The 12,644-nt window shown below is 51.0% G+C and overlaps 4 protein-coding genes across 4 annotated transcripts; 1 reads left to right on the plus strand and 3 right to left on the minus strand.

The window, feature by feature from the left end:
• Positions 1 to 1,767: 1,767 nt before the first annotated feature.
• Positions 1,768 to 3,688, minus strand: IWZ02DRAFT_508707 (Aspartate/glutamate/uridylate kinase; the record flags this gene model as incomplete). Its single annotated transcript, XM_066770455.1, has 4 exons — positions 3,368 to 3,688; positions 3,232 to 3,312; positions 1,920 to 3,178; positions 1,768 to 1,865 (listed from the first exon to the last, which is right to left on the minus strand). Exons 1-4 carry the CDS (start codon positions 3,502 to 3,504, stop codon positions 1,768 to 1,770), a joined length of 1,575 nt encoding a protein of 524 aa, XP_066618882.1. The 5' UTR covers positions 3,505 to 3,688.
• A 429-nt stretch (positions 3,689 to 4,117) lies between these two features.
• Positions 4,118 to 6,221, minus strand: IWZ02DRAFT_436394 (kinase-like domain-containing protein; the record flags this gene model as incomplete). The annotated part of the gene is made up of 8 exons (XM_066766523.1): positions 4,118 to 4,982; positions 5,035 to 5,229; positions 5,278 to 5,491; positions 5,540 to 5,603; positions 5,624 to 5,778; positions 5,831 to 5,927; positions 5,975 to 6,056; positions 6,109 to 6,221. The coding sequence occupies 8 exons, from the start codon at positions 6,219 to 6,221 to the stop codon at positions 4,118 to 4,120; spliced, it is 1,785 nt and encodes a 594-aa protein (XP_066618883.1).
• Positions 6,222 to 6,773: 552 nt separating this feature from the next.
• Positions 6,774 to 7,006, plus strand: IWZ02DRAFT_493824 (uncharacterized protein; the record flags this gene model as incomplete). Its single annotated transcript, XM_066769968.1, has 2 exons — positions 6,774 to 6,893; positions 6,941 to 7,006. The coding sequence occupies 2 exons, from the start codon at positions 6,774 to 6,776 to the stop codon at positions 7,004 to 7,006; spliced, it is 186 nt and encodes a 61-aa protein (XP_066618884.1).
• A 383-nt stretch (positions 7,007 to 7,389) lies between these two features.
• Positions 7,390 to 8,532, minus strand: IWZ02DRAFT_384663 (S-adenosyl-L-methionine-dependent methyltransferase; the record flags this gene model as incomplete). Its single annotated transcript, XM_066765351.1, has 3 exons — positions 7,390 to 7,584; positions 7,633 to 8,092; positions 8,177 to 8,532. Coding segments are annotated over 3 exons (1,011 nt in total), but the record flags the coding sequence as incomplete, so codon positions are not given.
• Positions 8,533 to 12,644: the final 4,112 nt, after the last annotated feature.

A 12,644-nucleotide genomic window follows, 5' to 3' on the forward strand; every position in this document is an offset into this window, starting at 1 on the left:
ACATTAGCACTCCTTCAGATGTACGAGACGGTGACCAAACTTACCGGGCCAGCCAATGACGACCGGAACATCTCTTGCAGGCGCTTTCTCAGCTGGCTCTGTCGCCTTCTTCTTGCTGGCTTTCTGCCTAGCACACTTCTTGGCGGCCTTTGAACGATTGCTGTAGTCCTCTGGCAAGCTTGCTTCAGGCAAAGCTGGCACATCTTTCTCGTCGGATGCGGGATCATTGCTCGTCGTGTCAAACAGACGTCTAAGCTTTTCTTTCGAAGCCTCAAGATCCCGCCTCCTCTGCTCTTCCTCCTCCACCTTCATCTCCCTTGCAATGTCGAGCAGATGCCGAATCTCCTCATCAGAAGGCTCCATCTCCTCGTTGGAACGGTCTATTCTTTGCCACTCTTCATCTTGTTTTTTCTTCAAATCACTCGGCAATAGCTGGGGCGAGTTGCACGGCGACTTGGACCTCAATTCGTGATGCTCATATGTTGGCTTGTAGACGAAGCCAGATACGTTGGCGAGCGCCTGACGCGCAGCGAGACGCGTAGTGACACCTTTGGCCGAATCTTCTTTTTCTTGAGGGAATATTTTTGCCTTGGGTTGGGAGTGATGTATTACCGTGGGGCCAGGAGGGTCAGGCTGTTTCTTTGAGAAAGAAGGCGAGGCAAACTTGCGCGACATGTTGCCAGACTCTGTGGGAAGAGTCGGGGCAACGAACGTCGACGGAGTGAGAGGAGTCCTGGTGCGTGCGGCAGGAATCTTGGAGGGAGGAGGCCCAGCGTTGTGCTCCCCAGCTCCCTGCGACATGCCCTCAGCTTTGGCGAAGGGTGGTTTGCCCTGCTGATGCTGTTGCCACTGCTGCTCAAGCGGGCTCTCCTCCTGCTGAGGAGTGATAGGAAGCGAGTGCGGAATGGGTGGAACGGGTGGCACGTCGGCCGCGTCGACTTTGCTTGCAGACGTGTTGAAGAGTTGGCTCACGTGGCGGCGAAGGCTGCCATGCTTGCTTCCGCTGCGAGGCGGCGCCATGTTTGTTGAAAGTGGATGGAACGGCTTGCAATTTCGGAGATGGTCGTTGAGGTTGTTAGAGAGTGGGTGGAGGAAATGTGCGGAGGTGTGTGGGTGAAGACGAAGGCAGAGCCAAAAGGGCTTGAGAAACGCCACAATGAGATGGTAGTGCGCGGGTCGCAGGGCTTGACAAGCTGCGAGGCGATATTTCTGTGTCAAGGTCGGCGTCGGTGCGTGTGCGAAATGCCAACCTTGGAACTGCCAGGCCCGACTCTCACTTGAAGCAGCCCGTGGGCCACCAACCGAAGGCAAGCAAGCACCCACATCCTGCGACCACGGACTCTCCCACATGATCACAATCGTCAGGTTTCGCTCCGGCTTCGTGCTGATTTTTCTCGACAAAGTCCTGCGCGTTAAAGGTCAGATCTCAACTGATGCCAGCGAAAGACCGTACCTACCTTTCCTTGCTCTTACACCCGCGGATACACAGTCTGATTTGGTCTATACAAGATATTGCCCGAAAACCGGCTCTCTATCAAACTAGTTTTGACGCTATCCACCGAAATCCAACCCAATCCAACGACTTGCTTGCCACCGTCTGTAAATGCCCGAACAACATGCAGACATGAATGCCTGCGGGGTAGTCGTGGTGTCTCAACCTCTGACTGCTGTCTCCTCTGCTGCTTTTTTGAACGTCTCTCGTGAACATGGCGCGTGGAAATGACAAGCTGTACCCAAAAGAAACGCCCGCTCATGCTGCTCGCTCATCTAGTCTAGAAACGTAAAAAGGTTCGTATGTACAACATTCAGGGCGCGGTCGGCGTCCCTCTCTTCAATGACGCACGAGATGTTGATCTCGCTGGCACCTATTCGACAATCAGCACACCTAGACGGTCAAGAAGTTCACATGTGGCACCTACCCTGGGAAATCATTTCAATGTTGACATTGTTCTCACCAAGCACGCTAAAGAACCGTCCACTGATGCCGACCATGTTCTTGAGCTGCTTACCAACCAAGCTCACAATGGCCATGTTGGGCACCAAGTCAATGGTTCCAATGTCACTCAGGCCAACGACGCAGCCGCGGAGGTCCTCGTCCTGGATGTGGTATTCCTCGTCGGTGCCGTAGCTCAGCATGCTCGACTCCGAGTGAAGGACCAGCGAGACATGGACTTCGGACGACGAAATGAGGTCGACCGACATGTTCCACCTGTCGAGGATGGAGAAGATGTTGCGAAGGAAGCCCGGAGCGCGGGTACGCTTGTTGCTGTGCACGTTCAACACCACAATGCCACGCTTAATGGTTACAGCAGTAGGGCGCTTGGGGCCCTTGACGGCCTGCATATTGACGGTGGAACGGGTGCGGAACAGCTTGGGGTCATGGAGCGGAGCCTTGGGGTCAAGCTCATCCTCCGTGTCTGGGAAGATGATGGTTCCAGCGTTGCGCGGGTTCATGACGTTCTTGATCCGAATGGGGATGCGGGCGCGGATGACCTGTTCCATGGTAAAGGGGTGGATGACCTCAGAGCCATAAAAGGTCAACTCGGCCGCTTCAGAGGGCGTGACAGACGACAAGAGCGCCGCAGTAGGGACCTTGCGCGGGTCAGCAGTGAAGATGCCGTCGACCTCCTTCCAAATCTGAAGCTCTTGCGCCTTAGTGCCAACGGCGCAGAGAGCCGCACAAAGATCAGTGTACCCACGTCCGACAGCATTCAAGATGCCTCCAGGAACGTTGCCAAAGTAACCCGTCACAACAGGGACCTTGTTGCCGCAAGAGCGCAGCTCGTCACCGAAGGTGGTGGCCAGGCCGGCGTAAAACGTCTCGTCCAACGTCTTTTGGCTGGGAGTGCCCCTCAAGACTTGCGACAAGTCGACATACTGGGCCGGGACACCCATTTGCTCGAGCAGCGCGGCCATGTAGCGGCAGCTCAGCTTCTCGCCCTTGCTAATGATCTTGTCCTCGACCTTGATGCTGACCTCCTCAAGGTGCTGGGCAGACTCGAGAATCTTGACCAGGGTGGAGCATTCTTCGTTGACATCCTTTGTAAACTGCTCGAGAATCTCGGGCGTCTTGATGGTGTCGGCGGCGGCCTGAATATGGTCGGTGCGGATGGCTTCGACGATTTCGATGTAGCCTCTGGAGCCCGGAATCTCAGCCTCGCGTGCGGAGCGGATCAGCCTGAATGTTTAGCGACGCCTGAGGTTACACTGCGCAGAAGAAGGTGGTGGTACCGGTTGGTGGTGCCCTCCAGCTTCGTATTGTTGCTGCGGGCAGAGCAGACGATTGCGACGCGGTTGTTCTCGATACCTGCCCTTCAAGCAGCGATTAGCAGGACAGCTCCCCGGAAACGAGGGAGCGCAGGCTCACTTGACAATCTCTGCTATGTTGACGGCGAACTTGCCGACGCTCGTTCCGCCGAATTTCAACACGACCCAGCCGCCGGGCAGGTCCTTCTCCTCAGTGTGATTAATTCTCGAGGCGCCGTTGATCATTGTGCCGTTCATTGCGGACGAGGAGGTTGGCGGGGGAGGATGGATTTAAGCCGAGGACGCGGTGGTGGTAAGGTAGTGGGGGTGCTGTCGTGAGGGTCGGGCGATTGATTGTTAAAAGAAGAGTCACAGGCAAAGGCGTGGACCGAGTTCGGCGGCGGCGGCGGCGGCGGCGGCGGGGCTCACAAAGGGACGGGACCTAGGGACTGGCCAAACCCTCGCGTGTGGATTATTTCATATTGTCATTTTGCCTTTTCTGCCGCCCGCAGGCGGTGACCACGCGCCCCCACACCCTTCCTTTGTTCCTGTTCCTCTAACGTACCCAGCCAAGGTCTCCGGGCATCCACGTCTCGACATCAAGAGTAAATATTTACTTGTCCATCTCGTCAATTGTGCGCTACCATCATCATGGGTATAGGTCGTCTGGTCGTCCTTCTCCCTATACCATCCACCTCCCCTCCAAATCCATCAAGCCTTTATCCGCAAAAATGCGCCACGCTATGCATACCGATCAAACCCTGCAAAGAAACCCCAAATGCTCCAATCAAAAACGCCAGAGGCTTATGCTGTAGCCTCTCATGACGAAAAAATCTGACCAACACGTCCAACCCTTTTTCGCCAATCCATCCTATCTCCTGCTGTATATCTCCCTGTCCCGCTCTCGCCGTTCTCGCTCGCGCCGCTCGTGAGCCTCATTGCTCACCGGACTTCTGCTGCGCGTCCGGCGGCGTGACCCCTCGTCGTAATCGAGGCTCCAGTCGCGCTCCCGAAACCCTCGACGATCATCTCTGGATGGCGGTCTGCTACGATCGCGAGAGCTGCGGTGCTCCTCTCGCTCCGTTGACCCTCGATCCGTGCTGTTGCGTCGGCCACCGTCAGCATAGCTTGGTATATATGTGTCCACGTTGGCACCCCCTGCGCCGCGCCGAGCGCCAGAATACGGCCGGTTCGATGGGGGGTGTGGGAGAGGATGCATGCTGCCCTCGGGAGGCGGAGGTGGCAGTCTTGCATTTGGCGGAGGTCCGTAAGGCATATTGCCTCGCCGACTGTCGCTGTCCCATGGCCTTCTCCGATCCGGGGGAGGCCCTCGATGGTCATAGGGTCCTGGTGGTGGTGGGACCCTGCCGTCGTAGCTTCCGCGGTAATGATGACCCAAAGAATTGGTCCCTGGCGGTCCTCTGTCGCGCGGAGGGTAACGGTCGCCGTTGGCAAGGGTTGCTCCATTTGGCGGACCGACGGGCCACTCGCCGTTTGGATTAGGTCCCATTCCGACTGTGCCGCCTGCTGGCGCAGGAGGGAGTGCTTGTTGCTTGCCCCGAGCGGTTCTGCGATCCAGCTCGTGAGAGTCTGCGAATCGTGGCAAATCTTCCGGCTTTGCCGGCAGGGGTCGCGCTTTAAAGTATGGGTGGTTAAGCGCGTCAATAGCATTAAGTCGTTTTCTCCAGTCGAGTTTCAATAGGTCGCTGAGAAGCGAAATTGCAAGGGGATCTTGGCTGGATAAAAAGTTAGCTGCGCGCGTCTTTTCCAATGGGTCGTCGCACGAACTCTCGGAAAACACTCTGGAGATTGCCCTTGCGTGGGGCAAACTGTTTGACGCCATCGCATCCAGGCAGTTGACTCCAGCCGGGCATGTTGTCTTCGTTGGGCGATCCGACCAAATCAAAGATGATCTGGGCCTGGTTGATGTCACTGTTTCCGGCCAGGATCGGTTTTCGTTTGAACATCTCTCCAAACACGCAACTACGTCCGGTTAGACATGTCTGAGCAGCAGCGTTTCAAAGATCTTACCCAGCACCCCACATGTCTATAGCGGGGGTGTAACGTCGAAGCTGTAGAAGCAACTCCGGTGGGCGGTACCAGCGCGTTACTACAAGGGCGGTGTAGTCTCTCTGAGCTTCACCACAACCTTTGCCTGCCTGCGGCACGGGTTCATCATAGTGGCGCGCAAGTCCAAAGTCGGCAATTTGCAATATTCCGCGGTTGTTGATCAACAAGTTGGCGGCTACTAGCGTCAGCAATGTCGCGCATGGGCGCAGTCGAGCAAACTCACCTTTCATGTCACGGTGCAGAATCTGATTCTGTTGCAGCTGAGTTTTAGAGTTATTGTTACGGATCTGCGGCTTGGGTGACATACGTCATGTAGATACCTAAGGCCTTCCAACAGCTGCAGCATGTAGCACTTGATTTGCGGCTCGATGAAGCGCACTTCAGGATTGTCAAGCAGGCCCGACAGGTCGTGGTCCATGTAAGGCGTGACCATGTAGAGGATTGCTCGTTTACGACCTTCGCCTAGCGCATTGTAAGCCTCCTTCTGGCCATACGGGGCCGGACCGGTTGGTACCTTTGCTTCTCTCAACAGCCATTTCTTCGAGTTTAAGGACGTTGGGATGGCTCAGCAGCTTCAGCAGCTTGATCTCGCGGAGTGCAGTGATAGGAAACTGCGGCACGATCAGTAAAAGCTCAAGTGAGGTTGGTGCAAACATACGCCATCCTTTTCGTTGTGCATGAGAATCTTCTTGAGCGCAACGACAGCACCCGTTCGCCGCGATCGCGCTTTGTGAACCTCGCTGCAGGCAATTAGTAATTCCTCAGGTGGCAGACGGGCGAGCGAAGACTGACCCAAAGGTTCCCTCGCCGAGCTTGCCCATGACCTCATAATCGCCAATTTTTGAGCAACCCTGGAACTTGCGATGGGCCAGGCCCGGCGCGGGCACGGTTGATGGAGTCGCCATGCTGCGCGGCAGCAGGGGATGAGGAAGGCAGATAGAGATGAGTGGCCAGCGTAAGATCGTCGGGGTGAACTCAGAGGCGACTGGACAGATGTTGAGATTTAGAGTGGTGGAGCGGACCGATCTTCAATCGCGACATGTAGGCGGCGCGCAGCAAGTGAAGTGAATGTGAATGTGGCGGAAACTGAGAAGACTTGGCGCCATGTGCGCGCGATTCAAGCGCGCATGTTCTCAGGCGAGAGATGGAGCGGCGGCAGCGATGATGGCGAGCAAATGCCGGAGAATGAGGGGGGGTGGGCAGTACGATGAGCAGCGCGTGTTGGTACGTTGTTCGCGATGCCGTTCCTAGCTGCGGCCTTGGACCGTTGTCGATCGCCAAGGCCGTCAGGCAAGCTCCACCACCGCTCTCCGACCGACCACCACAGACTCCACGAGATCACTTCCATCGACCTCCGCACATCTCCCGAGCTCCAGACATCTCCATTGTGAGCCTCTCTATGCCCTCCGATCATCGGCAACCGCGCAATTGACACTGCTCAAGCAATTCGCATCACAATGGCTGGTCACGGCCCCGGTCCTGCTCGTGGCCCCGGCAGCCACCCCGTCCACGTCCACCCCGTTCGCCCTCTCTACCGCTTCGCCGCCACTGGTCTCGGCGCTGCCATGTGGTTCTGGGTACGCCTTGTACCGTCATTCAAAAACAATGCTGACACTGCTCAAAGGTGTTGTACAGCTGGAAGAAGAACGGCGCCGTGCTGCTTGGATGGAAACACCCGTGGGACCATTGAGCCAACCGGGCCGAAGATGAGCATGAGAGACGTGACTTTGCAACTGGCGCAAGTGGTCTGAATTGGTACCATTATGGAATGCCAGAGTCTGGCAAATCAAAGAGAGTGGTTGTTCCCATGTCTTCTGCGCACCTAGACCAAGATCTCCGTCGTCCGGCCTTGCGGCGATGCTCTGTCGGGCGGATCAGCACTGCCCTTCATTCAGCACAAAAACAATCAAACTTTCGACGCACATTGTCAAGTCGAACTTATCATGTGTTTTGGCGCAAGACGAACCACTGCGTTTGATCAGGCGGCAATGCTACACTACGATTCTCACGACTCACAAAAGCTACTAAACATTATTCACAGACTAGACTCTAGCAGCTTTTGAGAAACTGCCATCACTTCTCGGCCTTTTCAAACAAGTAATGCGTCACTCCCCATGTGTCGCCGCCCTCATGTGCAAACAACTCTGCGCATGCCATGTAAAAGATCTGCCAGCGATGGAACCACGTTGTCGCATTCTCCTTGCCATATGTCTCTTGCAGGTGCGGCCAAATGGCTTTCTTGTTGGCTGTCATCTTGGCCAGCCAGTCCTAGCCAATGTGTCAGTCTGCTCTTAAAATAACATGGAATGATCATACCTCGCATGTTCTGGCGTAATGCTGCCCATTGACCCACCATTGCTCCTTGACGGTCAGGTCGCGCTGGAAATACAGCAAAAGATCCGCGCTTGGCATGGTTCCACCCGTGAAGAAGTGCTCCGTCATCCATCCGCTCTCAAAATCATATGGCATGCTCTTGTGCGCGAAGATATGCACGAACAGTTTGCCTCCAGGCTTCAACGTCCTTGCGACCTTGGCCATCAACAACTCGTAGTTCTTCATGTGCTCAAACAGCTCAATTGAGACGACACGGTCATATGTCTCCGGCTCAAATTCATAGTCAACCACGTCGCCCGTGATGACTTCGAGATTTGTGAGTTTCTTTTCTACAGCACACGCGTCGATATACTCCTTTTGGGTGCGCGAGTTTGAAAAGGCCGTGATTTGGCATGTGGGAAACACCTCGGCCAGGTATAGAGAGGCAGAGCCCCAGCCGCACCTGAGAGGGTTAGTACTAAGGCTCTCGAGGTTGTAGAGGGAGCAAATGGAGCGGGATGATGAGAGACATCAAAAGAAAACCTACCCTAGATCTAGAATCTTCATCCCTGGACCGATCCCTGCTCTTTTGACATATAGCCCCATCATGGCCACCTCGGCCTCGCCCAAGGTCTCGCTCCCCTTCTCGTACAGGCAGCACGAGTACTTCATGCGCGGGCCCAAGCACGCGGCCAGGACGCCGGTGCCAACCTCGTAGTGCTGGGTGTTGGCCGTCGCCGTCTCAATGGCAATGGGGCGCGACCGCAGCTGCGCCACGTACTCCATCTTGCGGGCGTAGTCGGCGGCCAGCGTCGAAGACGCGAGCGAGAGGAGCCGCTGGTGCAGCTGCGACCGGATGCCGATGCGGATGACGCGCGAGGGTATGTAGCCACCGTCGAGGAGCGGGTTGAGGTACGCGTCGGCGACGCTGGTTACGGTGTCTGTGGGGGCTTGTTAGCTGCCATTGACCCCAATTGAGCTGCAAGAGGTGTGCTGGAGCAAGATACCAATGATGGAAGCCATGGTTGGGGCTTGGGGAGCAGGAGCGGGTTGGATGAGGTTAGCGGAAGCTGGACGCAGGTGCAGGTGCAGGTGGTGAGCGGGAGACGGGTCGTCCCGCGAAAGTTTGGCAGCGATGGGAGGGAAAACGACGAAAATGGCTTGCTGGGTAATTGAGCCAGGAACGGAAGTTAAGGTACGTCTATCGTGAGACGTCTGATTTGATTTAGGCTCTTGCCGCAGCTCGGCGCTAGACTGCTTACCTCTTCTTTCCTCACACGCCGCTTTCATTCTGTCCTCCCCGTCCTGGGCTGGTGCGGTGTCATTCCATTTGGGAGGGTCATGACGTCACTGGCATGCATCGCGCATACCCGGTGTTCCTGCATTCAATTGTTGCTCGTCTTCTCCACCACCGCACACTTCAACGTCTCTCCATCCATCGATATTGGACACAAAGTCGTTAATTTACGTTGTTCTGATCAAATCTCTGGCGAAACTCGACTCAATTGCATGGTGTTGGCTGAGCACTCGACTAAAATGGCCATGTGTCCTCATCCGCCTCCCACTCCACACGTCTGCCTCTCCCCAATATCTATACAATTTTACAGCCCCCTTCTCCATTAGTTTTCTACCAATACCAGCAGACCGATTTCTGCCCCTCGTTGCTCCACCGCTTCCCGGCTTTCCGTCGAAAAATACAAGGCCTACTTCAACGCTTCAGCACAGCTAGAAAAAGGTCGAGCTGCGAACATTGGGATCCGACCTGAAAACTTGTCCAGCAACACCACCACTTGCCGTGCGAATCAAGCAAATTGTTTCGTCATTGACCGTCCGAATCCAGCGCGTTCGGCCATTCCGACCCCACAACGCAGGCGAAGCGAGCCACGGTCCGATCTTCGCCTGTCCCCACTACTACGCCGACGCCACCACTAATAACCATCTAATCATTCTATTAGCCTCTAGCGCATTTTCTCCCTATCCTACATCCTTATAAATACGACACTCTTCTCTAGTTTAGCTACTATTTCTTAGAAAAAAGCCTATATAATAATAATATAATACTAGCGCCTATAGACCCTACTAGAGATTAGGGATTAAGGTAGGGCCTAGTAGCTACTAACTAGGACCTAAATAGGGCTATATATAAGAGTAAGGATATATAAAAAGCCCTCTATAGATAAAAACCTTATAAACTAAGGTTTTATCTAATATCTACTCTAAATATATTATTATTCCTACTTAATTTAACCCCCTATAGTACTAAATCTTATATTTAAAACCTTTAACTACTATAGCTAGTTAAATTAAAAATAGCTTCTATAACTTATTTAGGAAGTATTAACCTAGAGGCTAGTATACTAGCTATAAACCTACTAGTTAGAGGTAAAGAGGCTACTAACTAGAGAATAGTTCCTCTCTAGGTTAATAAAGATGCTTATATTAATGTTATACTACTACCCTAGTATGAGATTTAGCACTATAGGGAGTTAAATTAAGGGTAAATAATAATAATATATTTAGTATAGATATTAGATGAAACCTTAGTTTATTAGGTTTCGTCTCTTAGGGCGTTTATATGTCCTTACTAATATGTACGGCCCTCTTTAGGTCCTAGTACGGCCCCCTTTAGGTCCTAGTCGGAGTTCTCTAGGCCCTACCTTAGTTATAGCATTATACTATCCCCCCCTCTAAAAGGGCTATTCTTAGACCGTTAGTAAGTAGCCGTCTTAGGGGCGCTAAGTTAGAGTTAAGCGGTAGCATTATCTATTATCCGGCCTAAGGGTGTAGTTATGCTATTAGGCGTGTTCTAGCCCGTAATTAGCGTCGTTATAGCCCTAAGCATCATTATATAGTAATAGGGTTTTCTTTATTTAAGCCTATAGAGTTATCTACTTTATTATTAGCCTCGTAGCTTATATATAAGCGCCTAGGTATTAGCTTATAGGTGCGGAGTTAGTAGCTAGTAGCGGTAGCGTATAAATAGGGTCGCTTATCTTACCTACTATCTATCTTTTTTAACTATTACCTTTATACGACTTTTACTATAGCCCCCCCCTATCTTATATATAACGAGGTTCGTAGCTACCCGGTTTATTTCTAGCCTTAGCCGCTATTAGATCGCCCTACTTATGCGTAATACATTTACTACTAGTCTAGGGTGCTACTAGGTAACCCTTTAGCCCCTATTATAAAGCTATAGACCTCTCCTTATAAGCGTAAGGCGCCTAGCGGCTCTTCTAGGGGTGATACTAGTACGTTATCGTCTAGTAGTCGTAAGCTATAGGCTTACTTATAGTAAGTTATTAAGACTAATTTCCTAAATAGCTATAGCTAACTATTTTAGGGACTCTTTAATTATTTAGGCCTAGATCCGCATATTATTTATCGGTTATAAGGTACTAATAGGTAGGAGTAGTAAGTATATATACTACGCCGCTATAGCTAATTAGTATAAATAGGTATACTATTTAGGTACTACTTAGGCGCGTTACTAACCGGTTATTAGTAGATTAATAAGTATTTTCGCCGCGCGGTTAACATTACGCTAGAGGAGCGCGAGTACTTAATTAACTACGCTTACTATACTATAGTATATAATAAGTTAGAGTCTTATTACTAGACCTAGTCTTAGACTTAGGCGTCTTATTCGTCTCCTATTCCTATATCTACTAGTAGTATAGCTAATATTCCTCTACTAGCAGCCTATTCTAAGGCTAAGCTAGATTATACTTATAGGCTTTTAGATAAGGATACGTACGATACTACTACTCTAGCCTAGTAAGATATGTTCATGCGTCCCTTAGCTTCGTAGTTCGGCTATTTAAACACGCTAGAGTATATAGCTTAGAACTATACTAAGGCTATAGGTAATAGCGTAAAGAGTAAAGGGGTTATACTAGTAGAGTTAGGTTATTATTATTAGGTAAGTTACCGCGCCGTGTAGGAGCATTAGAAGGTAAGTTATTACTATTTATAACCCCGTTTAGGTTCCTATTAGCTAACCTATAGTAGAACGCCGGCGGTCTCTTTAGCCCTAATAAGCCCGCTAATGTTATCATAAATGAGGAGTTAGGGTAGTTATAGCTATTACGTATATATATTACGCCTGCCTGCCGTAATACCCTTTACTATAGTAGCTAAACTAGGTTTTCTTTTCTATAGGATCTATTTATACTAGTTAGGCGTTCCTATTATCCCTAGTTCCTATATAGGGTCTAGTTAGTAGAGTTATCGGGTCTTTTTTAATACCCTTATAGTAATTAAGGTCTTTTACGGGTATAGTTAGTAGAATAGTCTACTTATATTAGGCTAAGTCTATAGGATAGTTTCTAAGACATGCTTATTCCTATCTAGCGCTTACTCTTACCCGTTACTACCTATAATCCTTTCTATACTCCTCTTTAAGTTAATATATCTATGTTATTACTTAGGCTATTACCTAAGTTATCTCCTAGTTTCCGTAGGGTATTATTAGGATCCGCTAGGGTCCTAAGGGGGCTCCCTACTACCGCTATTACCCCTTTAGATTTATTTTAGGACCCTAGGGGTTATCCTTATCCTTACTTTACGGGGCCTACTAGGGCTAGCCTATTAGTCGCCCCTTTAGGTACTATCTACTTACGTTTAGCCGGGTTTTTTAAAACGTTATAGGTAGACTTATACGCGTCTATTATTTCTTAGTAGTTATCTAGGCCGTCCTTATACATCTATTTATTGAATTTATTCCTATAGCCTACCTACTTAACGTAGTACTATACCCCTCTAGGGGTAAGTTTATAGTTAATAATAGTTTCTACTTCCTAGTACTTATCGCCCTCGTTATTAATCTTAACGGGGTAGGGTTTAGCGTCTACTAGGCCCTAATAGGGTTCTAGTAGGGAGACGTAGAATGTTAGGTAGATCCTTACTATGCTTAGTAGAAGGTCTAATTTATACGTTAGCCTGCCGTATTATTAGATAATAGGGAAAGGGCCTAGATAGCGGGCGTCTAACTTCTTTATTAGTCATTTAGTATA

This window comes from Phyllosticta citriasiana, assembly GCF_038021145.1.
Source record: "Phyllosticta citriasiana strain CBS 120426 chromosome Unknown IWZ02scaffold_15, whole genome shotgun sequence".
Classification (NCBI taxonomy): domain Eukaryota; kingdom Fungi; phylum Ascomycota; class Dothideomycetes; order Botryosphaeriales; family Phyllostictaceae; genus Phyllosticta; species Phyllosticta citriasiana.